Source organism: Euleptes europaea, chromosome 10, assembly GCF_029931775.1.
Source record: "Euleptes europaea isolate rEulEur1 chromosome 10, rEulEur1.hap1, whole genome shotgun sequence".
Lineage (NCBI taxonomy): Eukaryota > Metazoa > Chordata > Lepidosauria > Squamata > Sphaerodactylidae > Euleptes > Euleptes europaea.
This window is the reverse complement of record NC_079321.1, coordinates 63719208-63744618: the sequence shown is the minus strand read 5'-3', so window position 1 is coordinate 63744618 and position 25411 is coordinate 63719208. Positions and strand designations below refer to the sequence as shown.

The window sequence follows — 25411 nt, the reverse complement described above, 5'->3', positions numbered from 1 at the left end:
CTGAACCTATGTTCTTTTTCTTCAGTTTTAAGATCTTTCCTCACATGCCAGTGCTATCATATCTAATTCTAAACTGGCCCATAGTGTGTCATTCAAAAAATCCACACAGAGGCCCGTGGACAAATGGGGGGGGGGTGTCTGTAAGCCTGGGAAAACCCCAGTTTTCAGAAAAATAGGGAACATTAAAAAAATGCTTTGGGGTTGGGGAAATAACCCAAAATCAATGTCTGCTGCTTTAAGAAAAATATACCACTGAGATCTTGTGAGACTACATTGTGGGATGCTAGTAGCCAGGGGCGGGCGGGGGGCGGTTGCTGAGCAATCTGCAACCTACATTGCTGAGGGTTTGAAGCCTCAGTCAGTGACAGTGCAGGGTCAGAGAGGGAGGTAGACTTTTAAAAAGGTAGGAGGAAAGGAAGGTCCAGGAACAAAAAAGGGAAAAGATGAAGTAAAAGGTTGGAGGAGGCAGGGGACAGAGGCTGCCATAGGGAAGAACAGCAAAAGGTATGTAGGTGGGTGGGAGGGAGAAAAGGAAAGGGATTGGGCTGTAGGCGCTTCCATGGGAGGCAAAGAGGAAAAGCAAAAGGGAGAGAGGGAATGGGAAAATAAGACCCCCCATGAGTTCACAGGTACCCTACTTGTCTCCTACTAATGCTGCTCAGCAGACTTTTTATTTTGTATCTGGAAACAGCTATCTTTACAGATGGTGCAAAAACAGGTATCTTGAACTAACGCTCCTTTAGGTGACATTCATACTGTATATCTGATTGGCAATTCTGATTGGCCATTCACTCCACTGGTTTTACAGCTTTGGGCTGCAGAAATCTAGGTTTGCCTTAGAAGCTTACTGGGAGATCCTTAATGACCAAATCAGTAATGGCAGACAAGCAACCCTGAAAGACTGCTTGCCCACCATGTCTGATGTTCCTCAAAGATGTACAACAGCAGGGACTATTGGGTGAGTTCTAAGATGCCCTTCCTTTCATATGGAGCAATCGCGAAGACCAACATGCCTTTCCTATGGTCTGCACAAATCGCTCACATTGAAGAATGTTTCCCAGAACTCTCTGTAATCAGCAGGGGAGTTCCAAGCAAACATGGGTTCCCTGTGGGTAAGAAACTGTACACCAACAGTGGTAGTTTCTTACAGATAACAAGATTGTGTTATCAGGCTGGTTAAAGGGGAAAAGATGGTACTGAAAGACTTTATCAATAAAAATCTGGCACGAGGCTTTATCCGCCCTTCCACGGCTCCCCACTGCGCTCCTGCCTTCTTTGTGTGTAAGAAGACAGGCGACTTGCGACTTTGTATAGACTTTCGCAAACTGAATGCGGTTACCCAAACCAACGCCTACCCCATCCCTCTTATCCCGGACCTCTTAAGCCAACTAAAAGAAGGGCGCATTTTCACTAAATTGTACCTGGTGGAAGCGTATTATCGCATTCGTATTTGGGAGGGGGATGAGCAATTAACTGCCTTTTCAAGTTGCTTTGGGATGTATGAATACCTTGTGATGCCCTTCGGGTTGAAAGGAGCTTCGGGGGTCTTCATGCAAATGAATAATGAAGTCCTTCATGATTTGTTGTTTAAAGGAGTGGTGGTTTACTTAGATGACATTCTCATCTACTCTCAAACTTTAGATGAGCACGTTACTTTGGTCAAAGAGGTTTTGCAACATCTCAGAGAAAACCACCTCTATGCTAAGGTTTCCAAATGTGAGTTCCATAAAAAAGAACTAATGTTTCTGGGCTACAGGATTTCGCATCAAGGGTTAACCATGGACCCTGACAAGGTACAGGCGGTGTAAACTGGGAGCTGCCAACCACTCGCAAAGAGGTGCAAAGATTTCTCGGTTTCACTAATTTTTACCGGAATTTCCTCAGCAATTTCGCACAGGTGGTGCTTCCGATTATTGATCTCCTAAAAACCAAGGGGAAGGGGGTTGCTGCTACCCAGCCTTCCGCAAAAATAGACTGGACCCCGGAATGTCAGGTAGACTTTGAAACGTTTGTTCACAACCGAACCGGTGCTAAAGCATCCGGATTGTGGCCGCCCATTCATTGTCCAAGTAGACGCTTCTGAAGTTGCCATGGGAGGGGCCCTCTTGCAAGAGGGTGAGGAAGGCCAATTGTACCCATGTGCCTATTTTTCTAAAAAGTTCGCCCAGACTCAGCTTAATTGGCCCATTTGGGAAAAAGAAGCAGCAGCAGTGAAACATGCTTTAACAGTCTGGAGACACTTTCTTGAAGGTTCTGAAGCTCTTTTCCAGGTGTGGACGGATCACAAGAACCTTGAGGCCTTAACCGGGATGCATAAGCTCACCGCAAAACAAAATACGTGCCAGCACCTCAGTGGCATCCAGAAGAATCCCCCAGAGGTTCCCAAAATGGTGGGGGGGGGGAGGAACACTGCGAGGTTTCCAAGATCCTTGATTCCTGTATCCATAGAGGGGGGCTGGAGTACCTAGTCCGTTGGAAACATTTTAGCCCCGCCCATGATGAATGGGTTAAGCATCGTCATGTTTCCACCCCTCACCTACTACGTCAGTTCCATGCCTCGTATCTGGACAAACCCGCCCCATCGAATGAGGAGGGGAGGGGGGCCCTAGGGGGGGCAGAATGTGAGCTCCAAGCCTGGGAGCGCAGCTGCCCTCCAAGGTTGTGCTATTTAGAAGGTTGTTATGACTGCTTGCTCTCCGTTAGTGTGATAACTGTAATCTATCATGGGAACCAGGCTTGGCTTGGTATCCAACTGTGCCTTTGGTTGTCTGTATATGTTCCATCCTGCTCGTTTTCCCCCCATTGGAGTCCTCGTACCTTTCCCTGTAAGTTCCTGCTACTCACCTTATGCTTCCCAAATAAATCAGCTTCTTAGAACACCCTGTCTGGACGTTTGGTGATTGGGATTCAACAGGTGAACTCAGACCTTACATTGGGTCCTGGTGCAGGCAGAATGTAAACCAGGGGTTAGAGTTTGGTAGAAACCTGTAGTTTAATGTTCTGAATAGGACTTTAGGAGGACACATGACGTTTCATTTTAACAAGGCGATGAGTGATTTCAGTTAATGCTGAAATATGGTTGAAATGGATGAAGGTGGTAAATGTGTACAGGAGGTGGTGGGGAGGTAGCATACTGTCCTGTGTTCCACCCTAAATCTGTTAAATGTGGTTAAATAATATGACCATGTAGGATCTTGCAGATTAGGGAAGCCACTGACTACATCCTGATGTCATGGTAAGTCACAGTTTTGCCGTGGGTTCTGGGGGAGGTGACAGAGTTGTTTCAAACAAGGAATTCTTAGTTGCAGCCCATGAAAGAAGAGAAGAGAGTGAGGGAAAGGGGAGGAACAAGTGACCTGGTGAGCAAGTGACTTTTGAATGTAGCCATCATCTTCCAGCCGTTCAAATATTGGAATAATAGGCTTTAAAGGGTGGTAAAGGAGATAAATAAAGGGCTATTATAAGTATGACTGAGGATGTGAAATCGTTTACCACTCATGCTAAATATTATGGTTATCTCAATAAATGGGGATTTACCAAAGGAAAACAATGGCTTTTAGGACATTACTCAAAGATCTTCCATTGACTACGAATCTTGCGTATGGATTTCATGTGATGTTTTTAAAGAGAGTCTCCTCCTAGTGAAGGAGTGAAGGCATGATGGAGCGGCAAAAAGATACTTAAACTCTTCTAAAAATGTGTTTGCTTGAAATAAGTAAAACTTTCATATCCTTGTGAGTGTTGATTAAAGTAAAGGATCTTTCACTTGGTTATGTTCTGTCTAGAGTTTCAGAGAAGGGTGGGGGGAGGAGTACTATCCACAGCTAGAAGCATTGTTAAAGCTCATACTATCACTTTGACATTTAGAGGTAGGACTCGGTGTCTTTGTAAACTCTCTTCTTCGTATTACCACTTTGTGACTGGGCTCCAACTGTTTCACAAACCATAATATTTTTTAGTGAGTGATTGATCTGTATTATATGTCCCAGCCATCAGAGAAATCTTGAGATGTTGCTTGTATAAACTGTAATATAATCTGACACTGAGCATTTGGTTTCAGGCTTTCATAGTCCTATTGACGATACACAATCCTTCTGGATTTGGGCATAGGGCTTATCTGATACCTTCCCCCCAAAAAGCCCCTCGTTTTCTCTGTTCCCCACTTAAATAACTCAACACATCTGGGTTAACACTGTAGGATCATTGTCCTTTCAGTTCCCCTGTAGCTCATATTACTACAATATTTCCTTAAGTATCTGGTTACCGAGAGGGCAAGACAATTTTCCCCTCCCAGGATGAAGCTGTTTTCTAAATAGGGCTTGCAAATGGATTCATAGATATCACCAATATGTCTCTTTAATTGTTACTATTTGCAAAAAATTGTGAATAAATATAGGGTGTGTTGTAAGAAACTAAATATACTAAGGTTGGAGATCTCTTGCAAATAGTAAGAATTGAAAAAATGTTAAGAGGTTTATATGTGTTGCTTTTTGGGTTTTATCAGACATACTGTCTCCAGTTACAAGAATGATAAAAACTGAAACAAAATCCTTTAATTCAATAACAAAAGAGCTAAATTTTAGGAAGGAGATAGTGGGAATTGAATACAGCACTGTATACATAGGAAATTAATTACTGAAGAAATAAACCTATGAGCAAGTAGAAGGATAGCCTTAAGGTGTGCCTACTTGATACCCCTGCATTGAATGAATTGCAGTAAATCCCTGTATACTGTTCCAGTTAAGGGAGTTAACATGTGCAGAGCTCTGATTTTTAACAGTAAGTGTAGTGAGACTGTTTGCTTTTACATTTTGGATCAGGTTCAGCTTTTTATTGTGAACATTTGAGAACCCTAAAGAATAATGGCTTGTTAAATATGATTTGAACAGTTCTATGTTGGTGGACATTTCAGTGCATTTGGTACTGTTGAGCATCAGGGCAGACACCTAAAGATGGCTTCAGTATGTATCCACTTAATGATGCAATGATTAACTAGTTATGGACTCCAGACATAAAAGTTTGGATTCTTAGCAATTTGCAGACAGGAGATATTGTAGTAGTCTGTATGCGTGGCAATTTTTTTAATTCTTATTTTTAATAAAACCAAGTATGTTTTCATTTTGTTAATATTACATTGGACATTTAGTAGGAAGTGAATGAAATATGCTTGTAGCTCCAGTATACAGAATGTTCTTAATCACACTGAAAAGCATTCCTGTGTTCTCTTTTAATTTAGATCATTATGACAAATCTGTAATTGGTCATCCTAGTTAAAACTTGTGTTCTTTCTTTCAGGTCGTAGAGATCATGTCAAGTGCCATTGGTGAATTAGTACAAGGGATATATTATGAAAATTCTAACTTAGCAAAGGTAAGTCCTTGGAATCACAAATATTACTCAGAATATGTGTTCAAATAACTTTCTTCCCATACACACACAATATAGGGAATTGGAGAGAACAGACTAAACTAAAACAGATGAGTAGAAGCTAAATGTGATGATGCAGTTGCTAGGTTGTTCTATATCAGATGATGGGCCAGAGAATGCTCTGCCATATGAAGTGTTCCTACCTATACCAAACTGGTGGTGGTGGTGGGAGACAAGATAATGTTCATTACGGCATTTCTTCCTGAGATGCAGATGTGTAAATAATGTTTCCCCTGACCTGGATAGCCCCAGGCTAGCCTGATCTTGTCAGATCTCAGAAGCGTAACAGGGTGGGCACTGATTAGAATTTGGATGGGCGGCCACCAAGGACCACCAGGGTTGTGATGTGGAGGCAGGCAATGGCAAACCACCTCCAAACATCTCTTGCCTTGAAAACCCTCTGTGGTCCCCATAAGTCAGCTGTGACTTGACTGCACACATACACAAATAGCGTTTTATGTGGAAGTCAGTTCAGATATTCAGTTTCCCTACTTGCCTTAAATTTTACAGCTCAACTAAAGTTGCACCACACGTGTTTCTGGCTGAGCAACCAAGCACACACAAGTTTACTTCTTCTTCATGGCAACCATGTGGTTGACTTTTCCACGGTCAAGCTTGTCTTTTGCCCTGTTTCTACTTTCTAAGCAATGCTATCAAGACCATGATAGTATATCATGGGAGATCAGCTGGGAGATCAAATGGCATAAGGAGGGTGGGGGGAACCTATCTCTTCATCAGGGCAGGCAGAACACTGATTGTTGATAACTAATTGACGTGTAGGCTGGGTTGTGTTGATGCAGTTGCTTCCTTAAATGTGCCTTTGAAGCCTTGTGTACTAGGCCGGAGGAGGAATGGGAATGTGTGTGAATTCATTAGTGAAATTTTAAATGGATTCCGAGGAGGAGGCTGTCTGATTTGTCTGCTTGCATCTACTCCTGGGCAAACAGCAAGAGCAAGGGCATTGTTCTGGTCTGGCTTGGCATCAGTCAGTTGGAGTGTGTGGCTGTGGCAATCTGCAGTGATGTGGTCTGCAGCTCCTGGTCTCTCCTGCAGAGATTACCTAGGTGGAATTTGGAAGAGAGGTCTATACTTAGCAGTATTTGTACTGGCTGAGCTCAAGTTTCAGTTACCACCTGGCTTGTCTACCAGGTGGGAACATTGGCAGTGGATGTTACAAAGGTCTTTGCCTACAAAGGCAAGGAGTGGAACACAAAGTGGTGAGTTCCTTTTGTGTGTGTGTAAAAGAGGAAGGGATAGGAGAAAGGGGGTTTATATCACTATGTCTTCTTGTGACCTCCTAGTTGCCTGCTATTCTCATAAACTGTCTCTCTTGCACCCTTCTTGGCTCTCTTGTGTGTCTGAATGATGGAGTGGTTGTACTTGAAATTATCTGCCAAATATTATTTTTTGAGAGAGCTGATCTTAGTGTTCCTCACCTGTACAAAGGGACTAATAATGATGAGCAACACATGCTTTGTTAATACTTAAAATTATCCTCCATGGGCCCTGACCTGGTTGGCCCAGGCTAGCCTGATCTTGTCAGATCGCAGAAGCTAAGCAGCTTCTATTCATGCAATGGGCAGAGGGGGGGACCCCTTCAGACCCCATAACTCCGGGCCCCCTGACCCAATCCTCACCAAACTGAGAGGTTCTTGCAAGGAGGGTCCCCCCAAGCTACCCTGAAAGTTTGGGACCTCTACCTCAAAAAATGCCCCCCCCCGAGCCGTGGGAAAAAACCTCCTTATGGCTTTCTATGCTGGGATACTTCTCATTAAGCTACTTCCTTATTCGCGGTTAACAGACGCCTACAGTGTTAACCGCGAATAGGAAATAGCTTAATGAGAATTCTCCCAGTGTAGAAAGCCATAGGGAGATTTTTCCCCACGGCTCTGGAGGGGGCATTTTTTGAGGTAGAGGTCCCAAACTTTCAGGGTGGCTTGAGGGGACCCTCCTTGCAAGAACCCCCGAGTTTGGTGAGGATTGGGTCGGGGGGGCCTGGAAGGGGGCAAGCCCCCTTCTCCATCAAAACTAATGTAAACCCTTTTGCATTGGTTTTAATGGAGAAGGGGGCTTGCCCCCTTCCAGACCCCATAACTCCAGACCCCCTGACCCAATCCTTAGGGGTTCTTGCAAGGAGGGTCCTCCCAAGCTACCCTGAACGTTTGGGACCCCCACCTCCAAAAATGCTGCCCAGAGGCATGGGGTGGGGAAACACCCTAGTCTAAGTTAGGCCATTTTCTTCTACCCTACCTAATAACTAGTGCACCCTTACACAAAGTTAACCACCAACATTACAAACAAGGCAGCTACCTAGAAGCAGATCGATAACATGCACAACCACACTGTCACTGACAACTGTAGACTGTTTACAAAAACCCTTAACACAACCAACTACAAAAAACTACAAAAAAAAAAACCCTTACCCTAACCCAAATCCCACACAGAGGCAGTCCAATTGCAAGGCCACCCCCTGCAGAACAGGAAAATCCCCCCCCCAAAACCAGAACAAGGAGAAACAAAGTGAACACAAACACAGGCCTGGCAGAGAGAGACAATCCTCACTCCAGGTACAGTTGGCAACCGACTAAAGCAGCAGAAATCTCAGTCCCAGACTCCCAACTCCCACACAGAGGCAATCAAATTGCAAGGCCACCCCCTGCAGATCAGGAAAATTCCCCCCTTGGCCTCCCCCCCTCCACAGAATCTGTTCCCCCCACACACACACACAGGAAAAAAGTTTTAGGAAAAGTCCCAAAATGGGTCAAACTGTGTGGATGTCTTCTCTTCCAGCAGGCAGGAGCAGGCAGTCAGGTCAGGGTGGGAGATAGTGATCCAGCAGTCCAATTCCAGCCAGGAGCAGCGGGCAGCAGGTCACCTTAGGTCTCAGGAGCCCAGGGTTCAGCACAGCAGCAGCAGTAAACGCCAGCAATGGAAGGAGCAGAGTTGGACTCGCAGTCAGGGGTATTTAATCTCTTCTTCTCGCCAATTCAGAGAAGAGGTTCAAATGTGAGAATCCCTTCTCTGATTGGCAGAAGAAGACCCAGTTTGGCCACCTATTGGCCACTGCTTGCTTGGTTTGGTTGTCTCTCCTAGAAGGTAAGTTTGCTTGCCTTTGGAGAGCTCTCTGAAAGGCGGGAAAAGGCAGGTTTGGGGGACTCCGAACTTGTCTAATTTGTCCCCTGAACTTGCCGATTTCGGCACCATGGTTTCCCGCCTTTTTTCAGTTCGGCTCCATCCGAGCTGGAAACCGCCAAACCAGGGGAAATTTGTCCGGTTTCCAGTTCGGATGGAACCGAACTGACAGCCCTACTGTGCACTTTTCATGTGAGTACCTTGTTGTAAGTACCACATCAAGGCGTATGAGTAACGATTCAACTAATTTCCAGTTTTATTTCTAACACTACGCTTTAAGAGGGGAGTGGACATGTTCATGGAGGAGAGGGGTATTCATGGCTACTAGTTAAAATGGATACTAGTCATGATGCATACTTATTCTCTCCAGGATCAGAGGAGCATGCCGAATATATTAGGTGCTGTGGAACACAGGCAGGATGGTGCTGCTGCAGTTGTCTTGTTTGTGGGATTCCTAGAGGCACCTGGTTGGCCACTGTATGAACAGACTGCTGGACTTGATAGACCATGGTCTGTTCCAGCATGGCTTTTCTTATGTTCTTACTAATATGCCAGTGTAGCTTTGATAGCTTCCTTTTATTCAAATATAAGGTTACTGGAAAACATGTGATCAATTTATCATGCATAAATGTGCATTTATTTTGCATTTGATGTGCAAAATCCTCAGGTCTTCATGCAAACTTGCACGGGGGGTAACATTTCCCAATTTTTGCATTAGCAAAAATGGTAGGAAAACCCTTGTTGGAAGGAAAACCCTGAATGCTGCCTGAATGTTTCTGTCCCCCCCTACCCCACCCCCATGTCTTTACATCTCTGGGCAAGCCATACTTTCAGTCCCAGCACTCCATCTGCAGTAAGGGGATGATACTGTTAGCTGATTTTACAGAACTGTCATTAAAGTTGCTGCTTTAAAGTATTTAGTATTCAAAGTGCTGTATAAATGCTGAATATTATTTGGCCACTTGAAGGATTTGATTGCCCAACTCATATTGAAGGTTAAAAAAAAACATTAATAGCCAATTAGGTTGCAGTTTCACTAAGAGTTTGCTTCAGAACCTAAGTCCTACTTCACTGTCCATGCATACAAAACCGGGAAATGAGGAAGAAATTGCGTGCCGAGGGATACAGAAAGCAGAAGGGAAGGTAGATCTAAACTGAAGTGCATCCCTCAGTACATTGCAATAAGGAAAGGTGATACATAACTACCTTTTTAAAAAAAATAGGGTTCTCTAGAATTTGAGTAAAATAAAATATTAAGGCACTCCAGGGTGTATTTTATGGACCCATTTATTCTAACCCCTTTTTATCACAAACATCAAAGGCATGTATTAATAGACCAATAAAATATGTCCTGTCATGTTCAACAAGCAGTAAGACATCTGCTAAGTGAGACATCAATCACATCCAAGATGCTTTCAGAGTAAGTGTGTTGCTGCTGTTGAGGATTCATAATTTTATTGGCTTCTTTCCTACCCAGATGGGAAAATAAAGATTGTTGAATCATCTCACTTGCAGCTGAAACAGAGAGTGATCCAAGTTGGGGTTTTTTTTCAGTCTGTTGATTGTTCTAACTTAGAGTTAACTGAAGTTTGTAATAACAAATGGTCTGGGTAACAGTATAACAAACTGCTGTACAGCAGTATTAAAATGTGCTGTAAATTGTGCAATAAAAGCAACACTTATGTATTTATAGGGAAAAACTAGTTTTACAGCCGTTTGTGTATTCCTTTTTGAAGTACTCAGGTATTTGTTTTGTACCCTTTTTGTAGAAGAGAAAAATCAGGTGTTTTCTTGAGCTTCAGATGTTTGCACCTCATTGGGATAAATGAAGCCAGCTCAGCTGGAATAAGACAGTACATTCAATTGGAATGCTTCCAGTATTTATTTTCTACTAGCTACTACAAGCACCACATTTTGAGCAATTTCTAAGCTATCTTTGGATGTGATGGGAGTACATTGTACTTGGTGCTGTTTATGCAGAAGTTTTGTTGAATAGTCAGGCAGCGCTTGGTAAATCTCCGCTCATTGTTACTGTGTGCTTGTGTCTGCTGACTCCTTTGGAAGCCACACTCCTGTCAGTAAGGCCAGAAAGCAGAATCAGATTAAGCCTACGGAGCATGTTCAGGTGGCCCAAATTAGTTGCCAGATACATGCAAGTGTCAAAGTTGAAAATTTGTATTTTGCCTGAAAGCTAGTGAGCTCTCGTCAACCCATCCTTGTCATCTTCTTTTGCAAGTGTCTGCTCTTGTTGTTTCTAGTCCTTGCATTAATGAGACTGGGATTTAGTGGAATTTAATTAGAGTCATATTAAATCACATTTCTGAGTTGGCTATCAGGCTAATTGTCGATGAAGCATTTCTTTCTCTTTTTTGTAATCTAAGGAAACTGGGTCCAAGCTGCAGCCACTTTTTCATCATCTTCAGAGCGTGTTTTAAACTGTGGGCTAATAATTGGATTTTTAAAGGGCTGCCCCTTGTCTCTCCTTGTCACTCTGAAAGTCAAGGAAACGTTGAAGCACAAGTGTTCGACACGGTGGCTGTCAAATTACACGTAGCTGGAGTTTAAGTCTTGATTTTTTTCATTTGTCATCATGAATATATAGCATCAAACATGTGGTTTTTCTTTCCTTCTCTTGTCTCCCCCCTTCTCCTTCATGCTAGTAAATGCTGTGTCTGAAAGCAATGAATTTTGATACAATGTTCAGCAACTTGGCTTTGCAGAATTGTACTACTTTTCCCATCAGTCTCATATTATCTCCTCCCTTGCAACACAGCCCTCCTTGGCAATAGCCACAAGGGAGAAAGATTAGAGCTGAATGGGGGGATTTTATTTCATTCGTTACCAATTTCATGACAGATAATACCTTGCTAGAAAATTATGGTGTCATGCAGATTTAGTTCTTACTTGTTTCTAAGTAATTTAATTGAAGAAACTCACAGGGACAGGATTGTTAGATGACATGGGGTACTTTTTCTACAATTTCTTTTCTTGGTCTCTTTTTTAACTACCTTTTGGCTCTTCCTGAAAGCAGTGACAAAATGCACCCCATGTTTTAATAATCTTACAGACATTTTTTCTTGGTATAACCTTAGTTTCCTTAAGGTTCACAAGGTGGCTATGATTCAAAAGGCAGGGGTGCCATCATAGAAACACATTTGTCAACCAAGTAACTGTGTTCAGGAAATTGAGTCATCTGATTATAAGCCTATAAAAATGTGGTCTATTTAGCAGAGATGTGAGATAATTGACCCCCCCCCCAATAAGTTAAATGTAGAAAGTTGTCTTAAATGTAACTTGACAGATAGTTTACACAGCAGTGCCATCAGTACTGAATGCCCATTCACTCTGACCAGATAGATCCAATTAAAACCTTCTGTTTTGAATCTGAATTGTAATCTCTTAATGTTTCTGGACTGGGAGGCTGATAAGTGCCATAAGTGTAAAGAGGATGGAGGACCTTTATCAAGACTATTCAAGACATATTTTTGTTAATCTGAACAAATAGTTTGAACTCCATACAACTAAAATATTTGTGAGCCTAGGAAACTGCCTTCTACCATGTCGGTCCACTGGCCACTTATTGTGACTGGCAGCACCTCTCCACGGTCCTTCCTAGGGGATGTGACTTACCATAAGGCAAATTCACATGAATATGGACCATGGCCAGCGGGTCTCCTCTACAGTGTAGCATAAGAGTACTAGTAATCTGCAGAAGAGAAACAGCAATCTGGAAAAGAGGCCATTAACTCCCTGCCCACTCCTTCCGTTCCCAGCCTCCTTTTCCTCTGCCAGCATTTAAAACCCATGTTTACAAGTCTTCTAATTTTTTGTTTTGATGTTTGATAAAACCTTAATCTCATTGACACACTTAGATTAGGTCAGAAATGAGCTATTAGTAGCTACAGTAAACCAACTTGATCATTTCAAGGTGTAAGGGCTGCATCCAGTGAAGCATGAGTGCAAGCATCCTCGCTGACATGATCACACTTCCTGCCCTCCCCTTTCCCCATGCAACTCTGAGACATCTGAAAAGCTGATGCAGAAGGTCAAGGCCTGGGCAAGTGTACTGAGTAGGGGGAACCAAGAAGAATAATCCTACCTCCTTCTTCCCTACGGTGCTTCCATATGTGCAAGATGCTCTTTGTCACAAAAACGAGGTGAGGATAATTTTGCTCAGTTTCGCCTCCTTAGATCTCCCCTCTGTGTTGTGTACACATGCCCTGCATCAGAATTTTGGAGCTCTTGAGCTTTGCCACAGGAAGGGGAAGGTGGGGAGGATATGTATTGGCAGTCACTTTCTATTGACATTTTGTAGGATCCAATCCATAAATCTTTAACAATCACCAGAATCAGCGTGATTTGGGTATTGTTAAAGGGAAATGAGTAGAAAAAGATAATTTCATTAGATAACATTTGTCAGTTTGTAAGTTCCATTCAGTAGATAACATTTGTCAGTTTGTAAGTTCCACTGCCTTGCTGTGGAAGATTCTCATTCAGTATAAATGAATGCTTTACCTGCATAATCAAGATTCTGGACTTGAAGATACATTTTTTTTTACTGTGCTTAATCCTTGTTTTCCCCCCGTCATTCAGTTGAGCTTTTATTGTGTTTCTAGGAAAGTGGTCTCACAGATGACATTGGCATATCAACTTGGGAAGAACAAATTTTCCTATCCCATAGTGCCTTGCTAGCAAAGAGCTGCCAAGCTGCAATGGAGTTGGCAAAGCATGATGCAGGGATCCAGAATATGGCATTTAAGTATGGAAAGCACATGTCTATGAGTCACAAGGTATGCCTCATCTCTCCTTCCAGTGTGCAAAATCTGAAATAGTAAAGAACTGTCAAGTATCTTTTAATTTTGTTCTGCATCTGTGGATAACTCTCTTTACATTTTTAAAAATCACATTGTTCAATGTAAGCATTCTGCTCAAGCAACTCTTTGTGGAAAGAGACGGTAAACATTTTATTTAGTTACTTCAGCCCATCCCCTTTCTGCCACAAGGGGCACTGAAGAATGGCCCAAAAAGCAGTAAAACATTGAATACATTAAAGTATACTAAAATAATAGAATCCTAGAAACCAAAGAAAATCAACAAGAGCAGAAAACAAACTAATTTTAAACAGAAGAGCAAAAATACCTATTCAAAGATCTTCCAGAATAAAAATGTCTTTAGTTTGCTTTAACAGGTTTGAAGAGATGGTTCAAGTCTTGCTTCCTGACAGAGGGAGTTCCATAGCTTAGAGGTGACTGCTGCAAAGGCCCTGTGGACTGCCCGTAAGATGGGCTCCCGCAATAAGGCTTCATCTGTTGGTCTCAAGGCAGTCAAAATATGCCAAAAGAGGGCTCATTGCTGCCCTATATTACTGCAACATGTCATAGAAAGTTTCAGCCTTTTAAAATTATATATAGAAATTAAAAATAATTAGTACGCCCAGTCCTCAGAGAAGGACATGAAGGGTTGACTTCTTGGCCTTCAGTGGCAGAGCAGTTCCTTTGATTTGGGAATAAAACTACAGCCTAAATATAATGCACAGAATAAAATCTTCCCATATAGCAAAAGTCCCTTATATAAGAAGGGGATTGATCCTTGTATTATTGATTACAACTACATTCCCATTGACTAAATTATGGAAGACCAAGAATTCCTGCCATAAGAAGCTGCTGTGATAGGGTTTGGAAAATCTTGACAATGGCTAAGAACTCATCCCATCTTAAAGAAGTAATGAACTCTTCCTGCACACACAGATTGCTTTTCTTTTTGGTTTATATTGACTCTGTCAAGATGTAATGCAAGAGTCCTGTTAAACTGTGGTCTGTATATGTATATACAGTGATCTCTTATAACCACTGCTGGGCAGAAATAAACCATCAGTGTAGAACTTTACTGTTGAAATGAACTCTCTGTAGCTGGAAAATAAAACTTCTTAAGTTAATGTTAAGATCAACTTAGGCAAGGCAGTGGGAAGTCCATAAATGGCTAGCCTGATCTCATCAGATCTCAGAAGCTAAGCAGGGTCGGCCCTGGTTAGTATTTGAATGGGAGACCACCAAGGATGTTCAGAGTTGTAATGCAGAGCCAGGCAATGGCAAACCATCTCCGAACATCTCTTGCCTTGAAAACCCCACAGGGTCAGCTGTGACTTGACGGCAAAAATAATAATAATAATAATAAAAAAAACAGCCATAGAGAGAAATTTGGATGCAGATCTCAAATGATCCCCTGAGGCTTCTATGTGCCTAATTAAATGAAGTACATAGGCAAGTCCAGACAGCTTTATATATTTCTTCAGTGGAATTGTTTAAGGTCAGGGGGGAAATACGTGTGTGTGTGTGGGGAGGGTTACATTCTTTCTCTTTCATGTCTCAGCCCCGAGTTGCATTCACAAGTCTCCCAGTGCCTTGCCTTGTTTGACTCTGTGTTACACTACAGTCTGGGGACAGAGGAAAGGCACCCATTCAGCTTGGGGTGGGCTCAGGCATAGTATTATCTCCTCCTTGCTTTCTAGCTGGAAAGGTTGGTATGTCCCAGCTGAACACTGAGCTAGAAGAGTAACCACTTTGTCCCTCTCTGGAGAATTCTCATTTCCCTCAAAGGTGGTTGTCCTTACAGTGCAAGTAAAAATAAGAAAACAGAATGGAGCAAAATTATAACTGTTCAAGCTGAAAATAGTACTTCTAGAATTTTTGAAAAGGTATCTGGAAATATGAACATACCCTTTCTCTGCTTCTAAAGATCTGCATTTTGCAACTGGACAATATGCTGATACTAATCAGATTTTAACCAGACAACGTAATCAGGAATGACCTGAGTATTATGTTCCGGAACTCCTGAAAAGCAGTGCTTTTTGTATGGATAATTCAGATGGGGGAAGGCAAGAACCCTTGTGTCCAGGTGATACTAAGTACAGATAAGGTTGATGTTGTATGAAGTGCTACTTTTATTTTACACATTATTTTGATCCCATCTTTCAGCTAAATGTCGACATTCAGCCATTTGTTAAAGAAAATAGTACTGGTACAGTGGCCTTCAGTTTAAATTCTGCTCCTGTAGTCTTGCATCAGGAGCTCATTGGAAGAGAAGCCTGGATGAAGCAGATTAGAGAGGTAAATAAATACATATGTATCCATTGCTACAAATTAATTTGATGGTTATAATTTAGTGTTTTCTGATTTGGGGAGTGCCCAAATAATTTGTATGTAAAAAAAATATGTACCACCTTTTGAGTTGTTTTTTTAAAACAGTTTGGATACAATGGAAATAAAATAGTGGTACACAGAAATGGAGATTATAATAGGGAGTGTCTTCTAAAAAATACTATCACTGTTAAAGTAATTTAGTGTAAAAATTCAGTGTTGAATTTTAATGAGTCTCGCTTGGCTTTGTATTCTGTGAGTGAGATTTTTTAAAAAATATGCATACATTCTCTTCGATTAAAACAAATAAAATAACAATTTTCGTTTTTCAACAATTAATTACTTCTAAACTCAGAGCAAAGAGGAGGCAGAGGGAAGAAGTTGCTCATGCGTATATGATTCTAACTCAAAACACAGCTGGCTGGACTAATTTTAGGACTACTTGCTTTGATATTCTCTCGGCTGTTTTGATTGCTCTCCCCTCTCAAAGTGCTGTCTTCGTACAAGCCCCTGTTCTATTGAACAGGCTGTTTGTTCAGTGGATGCTTTTAAGCCATATGCAGGTCTCTTGAAGGATTGGCTTTTTGTGCCTTAGAAAGCTTAACCATGGGCTTTTTGAATGAATCTCCATTGGTATATGCCAGCGCACAGATTCCTTTAAGTCAAGATTGCTGCTACACATTACTGCTAACTTTGGTCATTTATCGTTATGTTTATGTTCTGGAACAAACAAACCATGATTCCAACCATAGAGGTATTTACTTATGTATTTGAAAAAACTGACAGTTTCTTCGAAACCAAGGTTTCTTGGTCACCCTAGTGTTCTGCAAGTACACAGTTATCTGTTTGGCTGCATGCAAATGGAAAATACATTTTTCTTACAAATTATAAAGGATAAGTAGATTAGTTATTTATGGGACTACTTTATGTTCTTTACTAAAATCCATGCTTCACCTCTCCATGTCTTCATCATAGAAAAAACCATCTCCTATAGGCCCAGGAAGGAGTTTCACTAATAGTACATTCAATTGAAGCAGTTTAAGGTTCATGGCCTTACTCTTCCTTATACCTTTCCCCCACCCCACTTTCTGAAAGAGTCTGTCAGTAGAATAGGTTTTATTAAACAGCTTACTGTAGCCTTTCTTCCTGTTCTTGGAAAAGAATGTTTGTTTTCTGTTGTTTAGTGTGAAATATGCTTTGGGTCTCCCTCGGGGAGAAAGGCGGGGTATGAATGAATTAATTAAATAAATAGGTCGCCTCCTTTTTAGGTATTTTATGGCACTGCAAATATTTTTCCAAGTTGCAAATATCTAGCAAATGAAACTATTTTAATTTCTCTTCTTTTTTGAAGGTGCAGATTAAAGAAAGTTTACTAGACTATACCAAGGTAAGTAATTTTAAAGCTATATGTCTGTTTTACAGTTCCCCTAATGAGCAAATTATGAGTATTTGAACCTGTAGCTATTCAGTTCATGCTTGATTTACTTGATATTGTGCTTGGTGTATGAGATCCTGAGTCCTGTGTTCCACCTTGTATAGGAGTTTATCAAGCTAACTAATATGTGAACCAACTGCTATGGTCACAATCTCAGGATTTACATCTCCACAGATAGGATCTTATTGCAAATTACATATATTGATAGATACACATACTCACATTGGAGGGGAACTGGAATTTCAAAATATCTTGTAAGCAATTACTATTGGAAGTACTTTATCCTTTCGGAGATACTGTAATTGCGTAATTATGTGAAATTTATGTCTTTACTAGCAGAACTCAGATCATTCATTTTGTGCCATAAATATCAGCATGAACTTCACTACCCAACTGGTAGCATGTGTCCTTCTCACATTCAAAATATGGTGCTGCACATTCCTCACACCACAAGACTGTCTAAACTGAACATAGGCTAAATACCCATTATGTAGGTGCCAAATAGGCTAGATTCAGTTACCATGCTGTAGTTACTTCTTTGACTTCCTGTTTTGCAGCAATCCATTGTTTGTCCAACTGGCATGCAGTGGTTTGCACTTTCTGTAGCCCATTTTTTCTAAACCACAGTTTGATTTTGGTTTCCAGTTCTGGTTTTGAAGGCCCTAGCTTGTCAGTTCAGACATGATAATAGGAAATTCTGGCTTGCTGCAAGAAAGAGAGAACCAAATTGAATGAAGGCAAAAGGGAAAGGAAGCATACAAACTTGAAGTTCATGTAATACCAAACCTGGCCTGACATGAATGTTTGACTGGATCATAGTGACTTCTGTTTAGTTAATTAGTTCTTACAGTTTATGCATTGGAATTTGCTGTGAATTTTTATTTTCTTGCTTTGCAAATGCAAAGTTTTTGTTTGTTTTTAATCACAAGACTTTCCATCCCACTTCTGTGTTCCAGTTTTCAGCTTGGCAGTGTCAGCAAGTCATCTCTCTTATATGTCTATAAAGACCCTCCTCCCAAAAGATAGTTCCTTGAAAAATTCAAATTAAGGAAACTTTTTTTCTGGCAAAGCACAACTGCATTTATTCAATACTGGTATCTGTTACAGTTTTGGCAACATTAATTCATTAATATCCAGGGTTTTAAAACATTGTTTTTGAAATCCTCTTCCAAAAATATTATTTTTTACAGTCAAAATATGGAACACAAAATTCTTCTTTTTAAATCTGAGTGTATCTCATCTGAACAGTACAACTTGGAACACTGACAAAACCTTCTTGAGGAGTTTTGGCCACCAGAGCATTAGGTATGTAGTGTATTATAGTAAACATTTACAATGGGATTGCAACTGACAGGTAGAAAAACAATTGGCCAAGCACAGTGTTGAATACAATGGGAGCTGTTCCAGTGCAAGCCACAAGCTGTGCTTTTGTGCCTCGGTAGGATTAAGATATCAAGCTGTGGACTAAGCACATTTATGGGAAAGTAACGCTGAAAACAAATGCTCTGTCTTACAGCTAAATATACTTAACTGGGTTGGCAGGCTTTTTCTGAAAAACTGGAGCACAGTGTATAAATATATTGCTAACTATGAAATAGTTTCATTTCATGATAAAGAGATTCATTTCCCGCCCCAGTAGGTATCTATAGCCCATTTTCCCACAAATTCTGAGTCTTGTTGAAATGTCTTTCTTTGGCATTAGAACTTTCTTGGTTCATACTCCATGGCCCAAGTAAAACCATTAAGGGTAATATTGTGAGCACAATTCTAATTGTTGTATTACAATCCTACAGTTAGGTTTCTAAATAACTTTCAGTTACCTCTCCAGTTCTGTGCTTTGCCAGGAAGGCCTATGTTATTATAGCCAAAAGATGTATAAAATACAGCTTTTAAAATAAATGCTTGTCCAGTTGCCATTTAGATAGGATAGCTGAGGAAGAAGTTAATATGCTCAACTGCAAACACCAATCGAATCTACAGCAACTAAAGTTGAAACATTCCATCAGCAAAGGTGGAAAATAAATCTGTTAGGTATGAGGTGTATTGGCCTCATTTCGAGGTAACATTTTAGTAGTCTGAACATCAGCACTTACCAAGGCAGAAGGTTCCCCGCAAGAGAAAACAAATTTAGAAAAGGTAGCATGTAACATTGTAAATGCTTAATGCATTAGTTAGTTCCTTGACCACATATCAATTTAAGTTTGCCCTTTTTAAATAAATAAAAAAGCAAGTTATGGGGATAGATATTGGATATCCTTGTAAGAGTTGTGCATCTTTTTTTGTAATGGAGAGCTGAGATGCAGATGACAGCAAGGCTCTTGGTCTTTGGGCCAGAGTGAGACCCTGGATGAGAGCTGGGGAGACAAGGCACATGACTGAAGTGAGTAGTTTGTTGACTATGTTACTTTAGAAAAGGGTATTTGTCAGTGGTTGGGTGGGAAGCTGAGGCTGTGGATGGCTGGAAGGCAGTGAATGTGAATAGTGTGTGCTATACATTCCTCACTTGTCTGCCTTACCTTGGTGCATTCCACTATTCAAAGCATTTTTGCTTCACAGCCTGGTTGTGATGGAAGAGGACCAGGCTGGGGAGAAATGTGCTTCAGGTAATGAAGGCTTTATTTCTCCAAACATAGATCTCCTTTTTTATATGAAAAATAGTTTTGCCCCTAAGTCTGTACATTTGGTTGCCCCATCTCATCTGGTTAATCTCTCAGATAAGGGCTTTCTCAGCAATGTTGAAGAACAACTCAAGGTTGGGCTTCCTTCCCCAGTCTCCTTTTTTTGGACCCCAGTTGGTTTCTCTTAAATAGTTGAAAAACTTAACAAACTGCAGTAGTCATCACTGCCACTACCTCATCCGTTGCAGGGTGGTGAGGCTGCCCTAATTTTTTTAATTAACAGCTTTCAAAAAATCAGTTTACCAGATTGTAGAATTAGATGGGGGAATCCAGGAGCTGTATTACAGAGAAAAAAGTGGATCTATTCCAAAAGAATAAACAACATATGGTACTTACAAGAAACTAGTTAAAATGTGCTCAAAAATCAGACATTCTTCATCAGAGATGAAAGGTGGCAAAGTGCATGCACACTTGTATAGTTGCAGTATTTGAGTTCACATCCCAACTGAACGGGGGGATGGGGACTGTTCAACATCCTGTGTCCTTACCGTTAAGAAAGAGAATCTTGGTAAGTTGAAAGTAAACCTGTCAGTCCTGAGAGGTAACCCTAAGAATCGCTGGCCAGTCCTCAGAGAATTTGTGCAAGGGTGTATTTGAAAAAAGCCAGTTGCTTGTCTTAGAATTCAGAGAAACTTGTGCTTAGTACTAGCAAGAATTTATCTACGGACTTTATTGACCATGGTTAAATCAGGGGGAATGTGCTCCTGACTGCCATCAAAGAAATTGAATATTCATACATGTCAGTAGAAAGGATGCCAGAAATGGAAGTTTGTAAGGTTATGATGGCCAGTCTCAAAATCAGTCCAATGTGGTCCTCATTTCATCTTCCCATGTAGGTTTTGCAAGTGTCCCTCTTTAGAAATGTGAATTATTTCTGTTTAAGCTTGTATTCAGAGAAGTTTGATCTGAGATACAAGACTGTAGTTACTGGATGCCTGTTGTTGCTATTTTTGTCTGAGTTGCTGTGTTGTTTTAATTGATTTTAGAGGGGTTTTTTACGATGGTTTACTGTCTTAGATCAGGCATCTTGGGTTATTTAAACATGAAGAAATAAATATAAGTAGGATATATATCAGCCTAAGATTGTTTAGGGGGAGCAATGACTGAATGCCTCAGATTTCCAAGGAACATTACAGTACAGATCTGTAGTTGGCCCCAGCACCTTCTTGGAAGTGATATCTCTGCCACCCTACCCCAATAAAAGAGATGTGCCTTCTCAGACTCAGCAGAACACCCACATCGTTGTAAATGCCACTTGCAAATGCCATGAGTAACGCACACAATAGCACACAGCTGTAGTATAAGTGGCCATTTCCACTTAATTCTATCTGTACTGGATGGTGTGATAGGTTTTACGCTCTTTGAGAGAGTGCTTAATTAGTGGAGTTGCGTACTTGCATATCATAAAAACATATTTCCTCAGAAGTATAGTAATAAGTAATGTGGAAAATAAAACTTTTATGAATTGGGACATGAACACTAAAGTACTATGCCATGCTCAGAACTGATGTCATCCTCAAATATACATAATGAACTCACTTAAGTTTCATGTTTAGATAACAATCATTCATTATATATAAAGGTAAGTAAGTGCCTATATAAAATAAATGGTACTCACAGCTGTGTTCTGGTTTTCAAGTTACTTTCATATCATTTAGTGTCATTTTCTAGTGAAGTGTGTCATTTAAATACTGCAGGATAATTTCCTTTACAGGCTTTTAATTCTCTCTCTCTGTGTGTGTGTGTGTTCTTTCATATACCAAAGAAGTGTATCTGAAGAAGTGAGCTGTGGCTCACGAAAGCTCATACCCTGCCAGAAAATATTTTTGTTAGTCTTTAAGGTGCTACTGGACTCTTGCTCTTTTCATATACCAAAGTGAGAGCTCATTTATTAATCTCTTCCTCCGTTTTAGCTACCTAAGCATGGTATAGAGCTAAAGTCTATGTTAGTTAAATGAGAAGAGTTCCTTATCATAGTCAAGGAATCTAGCCTTTCTGCCTTCTCCCAGTTGACAATTCAGGTTACTTGATGTGTAAACAAACTTACCTATATACCCAGTATTCAAAAAGCAATTGAAGGGATTGTGTAGTGTCTACATTCAGTCATCACAATAAACTGAGGTTTGCCTAAACTGTGGGTTGGTGGCAAGTTCCAACCAATAAATCCTATGGTTTTGTACCATCTGCATTCAGACCACAACTAACTGGCATTTGATCAAACCACAGCTTATAAACCATAATCTGTTGTGATATCTGAATGCAGCCAGAGTCATAAGGATGTGCTGTTTATTTCTCTGGTATCTGTTGGTGCACATAAATACATGTCCATAGCACTTTGTCAGTAGGATAGTGATGATATCCTTATACATTGTAGAGGTAGAAGATTTACCTCTTTAAAGCCCTCTTATTTTAAAGAACAAATTAAAAATGCTTAATTCTCTGGATGTATCGATAGTAATTGAAAGTGTCTAACTCTAGTTGTGTCTTGCCCATAAAAAGCTCTGGATGGATACCTCAAACCTTATGTCACCTCCTTTATTCCTTAGAATTGTGTGGCCTTTGATGGTCAAAGAGCACAGTCTTTAGGAAAACAATACTGTTGCGTGTTTTTTCAAAAGCCTGTGTGATTCCTACTTCGAATGCATAGAGATTACACAGTAATCCACCACCATTTGGTGGATCTCCCACTTGGGCTGATGCTTATCTCTTCCCCCCCTCCCCCCTCCCTTTAATCTTATTATGCTCAAAGAGCAAAAATAAAGGTCCTTCAGAGTTTTGTAGGCATCCTGGAAAATTTTGTTTGAAATGTATATTCCATATTGAAAAAGAATGCACATTCGTTGCTGGTTCTGAAATTCAATTAAAATGTATTTTATAAATTCCTTCAAAATGTAAGAATATTACCTAGGGCAAAGCTGTATCAGAGAATCATACACATGTGGGTATATTTCAGTTTCATATGTCTTTGAATGGTTTATGTCTGCATGGAAGGATAATTTAAATTGATTGGAGTTTTCCTCGATGAGAGAGTACCAAAGGAGGGGTTTTGAGTTTTATTTTTTTGTTAGCGTTTAGCTTAACTGCCCTTTGCGGCTCCGATAATAAATACAGAGAATCCATAATGCTGCATACAGTTATTTGTGTCAAAACTGATGATATTGTGCATGTGTTTTCCAACAGTTGCAAGATGCAATCAAGGCTGGCAAAGGTGTGACTTCAGCTATTGACCTGTGTCGTTTCCATGGAAACAGAGCACTGGAGGCTCTGGAGTGCTTCCCTCCCTCTGAGGCCAGATCTGCTTTAAAAAACATTGTTTACGCTGTGACAAGATTTTCGTGATGCACAGTTGGGAAAAAAAAGACATTATTGTTCATCTTCTGAATAGCAGATAATAATTGCAAAAAGTTCAAATTTGCCATCACCTCGCATCGTAGAGTGTAAGAGCCCCCCAAAATTTGTTTCTGTTCTACTCACCACATTTTTCCGAATGAACACATATCCTTCGGAACTGCTACAAACAAAATTAGGGAAAAAAGGTCAAACAGTTTTCGCTTGTCATGCCAGAAGCACACTTGAGGCTGCACCAGTAGAAATAATTAATGAGACTCGCTTCTGTGACCTCAGCAAATGGACAGGAAATAAGTCCTTATTGATTGGACATAGCCAGGGATGGCGCCAGTGTGGTGGCCTGTGGTTTTCCTGCACTAGAGAAGACAGAGGGGGGCGTGAAGCTGCAGGTGTCGGAAGGAATGCTTTCTAAATCTGCCAGGGAGAGAGGGCTGTTTAAATCCAGAATTAATGTACCAATTCATCAACATGAAGGGCAGCTCAATGAATTAGTGGGGGAAAGGAAGGGTTCTTTTATCTGACTACATTCAACCGTGCCTCCTCACACTGTTGTTTATGTATTTAAATGTAAAATTGTGCCTGATGTGTTGAGTGTTTCTAACCTGTGGAGAGAAAGCATCAGGTATGGCAGGAGTTTTATGATAAAAATATTATTCTGTATAAAACAACAATTGCGTGTGAAGTCTTCAGTTTGATTCAAAGAATGAGCTTCTGGGACTTCAAGAGAGTGAAGTATTTTGCCTTTTTTTACCTAGCAATCTTTTCCGATCAGAGTTTCTACTGTATTTTCCAAGATTTATTCAATATTTTGTTATCATTCAGGCTGAATAAATACTTTTTCATAGGACTGTGCATCAATCCAGAGGAATAAGGGATAGTTATTTTCTCCCCCCCTCCCTTGCTAGTGCAGAATTTCATTCCCTGAATAGATGTATATTACATGAGAGGTTTTTTAACCTTACTGTGTCAAATGTTAAAGTCCAATTACAGAGAGAATACAAGGTATATCAGAAGCCTGCAATCTGACACTGTCTCTATTTTGTTCATAGGAGATGATTTTTGTGGTTTGCATGCTTGCAATCTGAGAATATCGTTGACAAGAAGGCTGAGTTTACATAAATGATCCAGATTGAGACTCAGCTACCTTTCTTCCTTCTGTGGTGTAATTACAGCCCAATCTGGAGACAGCTAGCACAGCAAACAGATTTCATTACATTGCTCTCTTGAACACTAAGTGGAGTTATTTCAGTTAAATTCTTCACGTGCACAAACTAAAGTGTAGTGTCACAACCCTACTATATAATGGGCCAGCATGTTTACTTAGAAGATTTTTAAAAGAATCAGTTATATATTGAAGATTCACATGAGGAAGATTTAATATATCCCAATACCCTTGTCGAGAGCTAATTTGCAGTACATTTCTCTTTTATAAAAACATTACTTGCTTACTGTAACTCAGTTGTTTAGAAAATAGATAGAAATGTAATTTGCGCCATTGTATTCTTGAAGCACAATCAAAGACTACATCTGGAAAAGAGAACAGCAAGCATTAGACAGTTAACATTTCCCAGATTGGGAGTATCTGGTTTTGACAGCTTAACATTTAGCATATGTATTTTAATTTTTAATGCATTATCATCAAATGTAGTAGTAAATAGTACAGATACTAACTACTGGATAATGTTTTGTAGAATTTGGGCAGCAGGAGCTTTACCTAAGAAGAATCTGATGGGACTTCTTTAGTTGCTTTGCAGTTGGCAACTTCATGGTGGGGAAGTTCAATGACTTGTTCATATGTCAGAATGTGAGCAGGTGGTGAACTGAGGTTCCCCTCTGGTGCTGCCTGGGAGAGGCAGTCTTAGGGTGGGCAGAGGGAGTTTGAGGGGAGAGTTTCAGTCACTTCCATTTACCCTCTGTTTGGCTTTCCTTCTGGCTGGTGTGTCTTAGCTGTCAGAGACTGTCTAGCCACCCTCCTTGGCTGTCTGAACTCCCTTTTAAGAGCTCCACCCTGTAATGGCAAAGGACCAGATTTGGCCCCCAACTCATGGCAGCAACATGACCTGGGAAACTCCCTGAGAGGGAGAGCCCTGCCCTTGCTAATGGGGAAATCCCCACCCCTCTCCCCGGGCAATGAGACCCAGCTGGCCTCATCAGAAGCGATCATACCTTCCCTTGCCAGCTGGATGGAAGCAGAGCCTCTTGGGGATGAAGGCGAGGCCAGGCATCTCTGCTGAATCTATGTTCATCCCAGACGT

The 25411-nt window shown here is 40.8% G+C and overlaps 1 protein-coding gene across 1 annotated transcript in view; it reads left to right on the top strand.

Annotated features, from left to right (window-relative positions):
• Positions 1-23178, top strand: part of PDSS2 (decaprenyl diphosphate synthase subunit 2) — a 73579-nt gene extending 50401 nt beyond the window's left edge. The window contains exons 4-8 of the mRNA XM_056856465.1: positions 5296-5370; positions 13176-13349; positions 15534-15665; positions 17047-17082; positions 22989-23178. Coding sequence (XP_056712443.1) covers positions 5296-5370; positions 13176-13349; positions 15534-15665; positions 17047-17082; positions 22989-23147 — 576 coding nt within the window. The 3' untranslated portion in view covers positions 23148-23178. The remainder of the gene's footprint in view (positions 1-5295; positions 5371-13175; positions 13350-15533; positions 15666-17046; positions 17083-22988) is intronic.
• The last annotated feature ends 2233 nt before the right edge of the window (positions 23179-25411 follow it).